We start from the raw sequence: 8,128 nt of genomic DNA on the forward strand, positions 1-8,128 counted from the left end.
GCGAGATTATCAAGGTCCTTACTAAACTGGATAACACTTTGAAGAACACATATGAGACTCATGTCGTAAATCTAAACTTCTCAAAGTTTGAAAAGCAACTCTTCAGCCGTCAAAGTGAATTACTGGACATTGAAAGGCAATTCAATGATGAACGTCACAAGGAGACCTTAGAAGAATTCAGTCTGGTGAAGAATCAGATGGTGGAAATTCAGGGCTGTTTTAGTAGAAATGACAATGAACGACAGGAATTTACTGACTCCATTGCAAGGAAGTTTCAAGCAAAGGAGAACGTAAAGGCCAATGCTGAAGGTGCTCAACCTCGACCCGCTCAAGGTGAATCAAGTAGAAGAAATGACGGCGTGTCAACCGGAACTAGATCCAGACGAGCTCCAAGCACTGATGACAATCCTAAGCCAACCAAGAGAGGTGGAGGTCGAAGTGGTAATGATCGTGGAGGTCGAAGTGGTGGTGGCCGTAGTAGGCTAGTCAATGTTGATCAAGGAGGTCGTGGCAGCAGTAATGAACGAGGTGGTAGATCAAGTGGAGGCGGTCGTGGTGGTCGCGACTATCCTTCCTTCTTCAACATGCTTCCCGGTCAAGACATGAGTCCAACCGATCCTCGAATTAAAAGGGAAGAAGTCTTATTTCATTTCTGATTCCCAATAAACACAAATATATAAAAAAACTAAATAATAATCTAGGTACTTGCAAAATTATATATATATTTTTTTGTTAAAATAAATGAGAGTACATATTTGAGAAATAAACGCTACACAATATAATGACATATTCAATAATTGAATCGCATATTTTTTTTGTTAAAATAAATGCGAGTACATATTTGAGAAATAAACGCTACACAATATAATGACATATTCAATAATTGAATCGCATTTGCTTGAGATTATTATTCTCTTAATGAAAATATAATGAGTCACTTGGAAACACAAAACTACCAACTAAGGCAACCCAAAATTGGGCGGTTGAAAGATTAGTGACACACATTCCCTATCTATAAAAATATATAACTCTAAAAGCAAGGCTAAAAGGTGAGTTTTGAAAGCTAAACTTAAGAGCTAGCATGGGAAGTTTCCCTTTTTTTTGCAAAGTGAGCTATTTATTGTACTAGAATAATAATATATACAAGTCACCTTCAATATCATAATAGGTGACAAATGGCCCGGTTTTGGTTCGATTGATTTTGAGTGAATTTTTTTTTTACAATATCTTATTGTGTGTTCATTTAGATAAAATAATGTCTTAAAATATTTTTTAATTATATATATATTAATAAATTTAATAATATGTGAATAAATGTGTTTATATATCTAGACTAATCTAGCAATAACTAGACATGAATTAATATCCTTAATTAAAGGAAACTCTAAGGAATGTACCCATTTAAAACTACATTGATTAAAAAGAAATGCAGCAGGAAAGTTAAAAGTATGAAGTTTTGGTGACAATGTGTTAATTTAAAAAAAACAATAATAAAAATAAATTAAGTATATGATAATTTCTGAAAAAAGGAAGTTTTTATTTTTTCTTGTTTTGCTTGAATTTTCTTTTTACTGTTTTCCACCCCTTGTGTATTTTATTTTATTTTATTTTGTTTGTATTTTTTTTTTCCAAAATATAAGATTTTAATTGGAATTACACTATTCCTTTATTATAAAATTTTATTATTTATTAAGCATGGACCATTCATGTCCGGTTGGCTAAAAAATAAAATAACGTGTTTGGCATGGAATTGGACTTATCAAAAAACGTCATTTTCAAGATTGACAGTAATTGCAATTTGTGAATTCTGGCCACAACAATTAATGAAAAAGTAAAAGCTCATAAATAAATAAGTCCTAAATGTATTTGTTAATTTTCAAATTTCCACTTAATTCTTTTTAGTATAAATCATTAAAATATTTCATTTTGATATATGAACCATTTTTAAACAGGATATTTGCCTGAATACTCTCATTACATTTGACCATTTTGTTTGCAAGATCATATTATTTAAATTTTGTGGTGTTTATTATTTAGTTAGAAAGATATAATGTTTTTATATATTTTAAATAGGTATTGATTTCACACATATAAATAATTATTTAGTCAATTAAAAGAGTTATATGTGTTGTCTGAATTTTAAATGATAAAATTTTATTAAAACTTGTGGCTTAAATATGATTCATCTTAAAACAGTTTTATAATTCAAAAGCTTAGTTAAAGTGTTCATGAACATCGTATTAATTTTCTAAATTAATTTTGTTTTTTATAATTTAAGAGCTTATTTCAAAATCAATATTTTGAGGTTGGATTTTAACATTAACACATACATTTATGGCAATGGTTCCCTTGCACCAGCATAGTGCTCCAATCTCCTGCTTCATTTTATGAACTTAAGCTAGATTATTTAATTATTTAAATATTTATTAATAAATATCTTTTTAAACAAATGATTGAGAATAGAATTTGAGAGAAGAAATCTAAGAAAAAATTATAATCTAATTCGTTAAAAAAATAACTAATATAACGTGATGATATGTAATTTTCTAATCTATTCTCTCTATCAAATTACACCTAATTTCTTTTTTATTCTCTTCATGTCAGTACTACTTGTTTTTTTATTATTTTTAATTATTTCAATATTTTAAATATGTATCTCACGTCTCATTCAGTGTAATAATTGTAATCTTTTTGCTTGGTTTTTACTGCAGTTTGATTTAAAAGCTTGTTTGATGGGTGGTTGGTTTTCTTTTTTTTAAAGGAAAAAACCTTTATATGAATTTTAGTCATAAATTATCAAGCAACCAAATAAATACATTGTATTTATAACCAAGTCTAGCTCAGAAAATGTGATGGCAAACAAGGTAAAAGTTAATAAGAAAATTCAAAAATAATTTGGGTTATTTGAATATCCTTTAAGAGACATGACATTCAACATCCTGAATATTACTTAAATTTTCAATTCGAAATCTGATTTGACACAATTTTCTTTTAAGAATAATTGGGAGAGGAAATTACGTGGCGTAATTTGATTCGTTGAAAAAATAATAAATTTGTTCTCTGTTCCCACTCTTCTCACATTTTATCATTTTTCTAGTAAGTGATGTTCCCTCCCTCATTCTCTCTCCCAAATTCTCTCCTATCACTCCTCAATTTATAGGATATCTTCTACCAGAAAAATAAGGTTACTATTGAAAGTTCATTAAAAAAAAATCCCAATTTTGTTATTCTCTTTAAAGTTTAAACCAACATGGTCCTTATCTTTTTAACTTTATCTAGAATGAAGATGGGGTTAATGGAAAACTAAGACCATAGAGAAAGCTACATATAAGGCCCTCAATCTTCATTTATACATTCTATTTCCATATTACTCTTATATATATATATTTAATAAAATGGTCCATGAACAAGAAAATGTTGTAAAAAGACAATGATAATTATATATATATATATATATATATATATAATATATATATATATATATTTCTAAATTTTAATGATGATCCTAAGTCCAGCCTTGACACCAAATACCCCTGTTCCTATCTTATTATTTAACAGTTATAAATTTTATAAAAAACCTAAATATTTAAATTTAAATAATTTGATATGATGAAAATTTAAACTCAATCAAGACATAAATTATTTTGGTACATCAATCAAACTATAAAAATAAAGATATTTTTGAAATTTGTCTGATTGATTAAATAATATAATAATTGATGAGATTTGAATTATTTAAAGAATTAAATTTAGGAGTCTGAACTCATTTACCACTTATAAAATATCAAATTCAAAAGTCTCTATGTCAAACAAACTGCCGAACGAAATTTATTTCGAATGTTAAATAGTTTGACCGCATATCTTTCACAATGCAATAAAATTGGTCACATTATTAAATTTAATTATAAAAAAATAGTTATATATATATATATATATAGGAACTTATCAAAATATATTAATAAATATTCAATCAAAACATATAGATAATAGCTTAAATTAAAATATTTTCAAAAAAGATGATTTTATTTTGAAATATTTTGAAACATAGCTAGTGATAGTATACCAATTAAACAAATATCTTCTTCTTCCTTCTTAATAGGCATCCAATTTGCATCTTCAAGAGCTTAATTTACCATCTTCACACAAATACACAATGCATAATTATGTTCCTAGTAGTCAAAAACAGGTACACTACAAAAATGATTTGCAACAGAGCCTCGGCAACTACTTTTGCATTAAAAACAGGGTTTAGCATTTTGTTTTCGGCAACTACTTTTGCATTAAAAACAAGGTTTAGCATTTTGTTTTGCATTAACCGGATATTTCGCAACTAAATTTGCAATTACATAAAAACATTGCAAATTACACTGTTGCAAACTTGCAATAATTTTTACAATAGTTTATACAACAATACTTGCACTAAATAACGATTTAATGCAAAATATTCCTTAAGTTTGAAACTAAAACTAACCATAGTTAATATAAACATGCATTATGTTTTGCAATATATTTCTTCCTAATAAATAAGCTATTTTGCAATAGAAATTACAACATGAATAATTTGTAAATAATAAAAATACATTCAACATAAACGACAATACCTTTTTAAATTTTAGAATGCAATAGCTTTCACAATAACTAGTATAAAGAATTTATAATGAAAATAGAGCAATAAACTTTGCAATATCAAACTAAATTTGTAACTGCAATAATTTTCGCAATACCTTGTATAAATAATATATAATGAAAATAAAACAATAAACTTTGCAATATAAAACTAAATTACTTAATGCAATAATATTGGCAATTATTTAATTTTAGTCCAATAATATTTACAATACCTATACCCAACATAGCTATATATTATAGCATTTTCTTTTACAATGACACAAGTAACCATGACTACAATATCTTTATTCATAACTTTGCAATATTATTACCAATTACTTGTACAACTTTTTTTTGCATTATTTGAAATAATAAAAATTTTAAATTTGAAATAAATTTGCAAATTATTTACAACCATTTGTGCATTATTTCAATACCCAATAATACTAATATAATTGAAACCATTCAAATGAAAACCAAAATAAGCATCATTAATTACAAATTTGCAAAATACATTTACAAATAAAATCCAAAGACTTCTAAGTTCAAAAACATCATAAACCATGTCCAGAAATTGAAAAAGTACTAATTAAGTTCAAAAACAATAAAAACCATGCCAAATATACTTCCATTATGTTGGACCCCATCCATTGGTCACCCCATCCATTGCCAAATATACTTCCAATAGACAAACCTGTGTACATTTAACAAATTAATTAACTAATTAGATTTTGTATCTAATTAATTTATTGAATATATTAAATATAATGATTTTTTTACAACATTTGATGCCAAAGACCAATCACACCCATGGTGCATTCTCTAATAGCATTAGACAAGAATCCAATTTTTTTTATATTATACAAACTAAACAACTTCAAAGCCTAGATATTTTATAAATAAACATGTTCAAAATATTCAGGATTAAACATGATTTGACTAAATGTCTATATTATTTTTCTCAACTATCTATTTATTTATCTAATTATAACTATCTATTAGCATAAATGATCAAACTAATAATACAAAATACTTCATACATTCAGATTATAACTCCACTCAATAACATTTACCTTGCATTTATAAATGAAGGATATAAACTAAATACAAGAATGAAATCACTAACCTTCTTTATAATCCCTCCGGAGTTGTAATGTGTTGGCTCGTTTGTTGACCCGATGCTTTCCATAATTTAATGAATTCATCCATTTTTTTATTTAAAGACTTTACTTCATTTTGAAGATGAACTTTGTCCTGAACCAATTCAACTTGACTGGATTCTAACAGTTTAATTCTCTCTTGTTGTTGTGTATATTCTTCTTTATGAATTGCATTCTCTTTATCTTTCTCTGAATTTTGCATTTGCAAAGTACTTACCGTTTCTTTGAGGGTATTTACCTCCAATCTTAGTTGTGTACTGAACTGACCATTCTGAAATAGTTGTTTCCTACCCATGTATCCTATTCCAAATACACGGCCACTCTTGGATTTCCCCGCTGCCTCCATCCATAGCTCCATATATAATTGTTTCTCATTCATATCCATAGATTCCTGAGTTTGAGTGAGTTGAGTGAAAGAATTCTACATAAAAAAATATGATGAGATGTGTATATAAATTAATCTCAACATTTAAAATTGACATACAAATTAGGTAATTGAAGTTTATAAGACATACCACAACATCTACTGCCCTTTTCCCACTCCACGTTCCATCTTACTTTTGAAATGTCTTTTCAAATGTCTCATAAATGGTTGCGGGCCTTCCAAGTTCCTCGTTCTATTGTAAAATATAAATTCTGGTGTTAGTAATATTAGTTTCAACAAACTAAACACAACTAAAATAAATAAATGACTTACCAATCTTCTTTGGTGCTCAATAGCCGGGATAGAACCTCCACAATATGTTGCACCACCGTCCTCTGTGTATTTCCTGCGATATTCTTGTATCTTCGTGCACTTTTGTGAATACTTAGGTTCAACAAAATTTTTCCTCATCTCAGTCCAATCTTCTAAAGTAATGTGTGAGGGCTTCTTCAAAATTTTTTTGGCCCTAGTCATAAAATTTCTGATCTTTGCACTAGCCTTCTTTTTGAATAGTTTATTCACATCCTCCTCTTTAGTAGGATCCCACTCAAATGACTCCTACAAACAAACATAGAAATTTAAACAAAGTTGTACAAGGTATAGACATAGACATCCTCCACTTTAGTAGGATCCCACTCAAATGACTGAAAATTAATTATAGTAAATACAATTAAACTTACTGTGAATTATTCCCACCACATGATCTTAATGTCTTCTGGAACTTGATTCCAGTTCACGTATGCCCCCCTCCAATAGCTTGTGATGATTCGATGTATATCCGGGTAAAATCTGCAACCACACAAACATTTAGAAATAAAGTCCTATATATATAACTTGAATTTATCAACTTACTTCTCTTCAATTATTTCAAGGTATGTCTTCGTTGACTGACTAAGATGTTGTAAGTCTCCTTCTTCTATTGAATCGCCATCATCATCTTCTTCTTCCTTTCTATATTAGATTGGTGTTGAGTTGATTCGGTATTTTCCAAGATAAGGGAATGTGTATTGACCAATTCTGTTGCGTTAGCTTCAACCTGGACAGTTTCAGAAGAGACAAATTCCAAACCATGTTGAAATGATGTGGAAGCTTCTTTGGATGGACTAGGACTTTTCTTTGGTAGATTTCTTTTTCTTTGAGTTGTTGAGGGTTTTATGGCCGGTGGTGGTTTTGTGGCCGGTGGTGGTTTTGTGGCCGGTGGTGGGTTTTTGGCCGGTGGTGGTTTTTTGGCCGGTGATGGTTTTGTGGCTTGGGGTTGTCTGGGTGGATGTCTAGATGGTTGTGTATGTTGTTTTGGAGATATTACCATTTTGGAACGTTTTGGTATTGGGGCTTTCTTCTTTGCAGCCACTTTTGCCTTTCTATCCGCAATTTCATACATTTCTTCAGCCTTAAACCAATAACAAATTCTAGAATAAAACCAGCACAAATAACTATACTAACCAAGTAATAAATAACAAAATCATACCGGGTCTGATTCAGTATTTTCATTATCGCTTAATTCTTGTCGTCTTTTAGCCTGCCTACCCATTTTGGTTGATAATCTGTTCAACAAATATGAATTATAAAATCAACACCAAGTATAACCTAAAGTATCAAAACTTTAAAACTATAAACAGAACATGGTAATGGAAACATACAAATAAGGAAGTCAAGTAATTAAGGAAAAATGCAAGTAATTAAGGAAAAAGCAAGTAATTAAGGAAAAAATATACTTAAACACATGGTAATAAATAATTACTCAATTTAATATCTTGAGATAATATTTGAAAACATATTTTTATATGCATACTAAGGAAAAGGCAAGTAATTAAGGAAAAAAGAAAGTAATTAAGAAAAAAAATATACTTAAACACATGGTAATAAATAATTACTCAATTTAATATCTTGAGATAATATTTGAAAACATCTTTTTATATGAAAGTATGCTATTTAT

General features: G+C 28.5%; 1 protein-coding gene across 1 annotated transcript; it reads right to left on the reverse strand.

The window, feature by feature from the left end:
- Positions 1 to 5,239: 5,239 nt before the first annotated feature.
- Positions 5,240 to 7,723, reverse strand: LOC124915889 (histone-lysine N-methyltransferase 2B-like). The gene is made up of 5 exons (XM_047456638.1): positions 7,661 to 7,723; positions 7,205 to 7,582; positions 6,466 to 6,750; positions 5,839 to 6,159; positions 5,240 to 5,302 (listed from the first exon to the last, which is right to left on the reverse strand). The coding sequence occupies exons 1-5, from the start codon at positions 7,721 to 7,723 to the stop codon at positions 5,240 to 5,242; spliced, it is 1,110 nt and encodes a 369-aa protein (XP_047312594.1).
- Positions 7,724 to 8,128: the final 405 nt, after the last annotated feature.

Source organism: Impatiens glandulifera, chromosome 9, assembly GCF_907164915.1.
Source record: "Impatiens glandulifera chromosome 9, dImpGla2.1, whole genome shotgun sequence".
In the NCBI taxonomy this organism is placed as follows: Eukaryota; Viridiplantae; Streptophyta; class Magnoliopsida; order Ericales; family Balsaminaceae; genus Impatiens; species Impatiens glandulifera.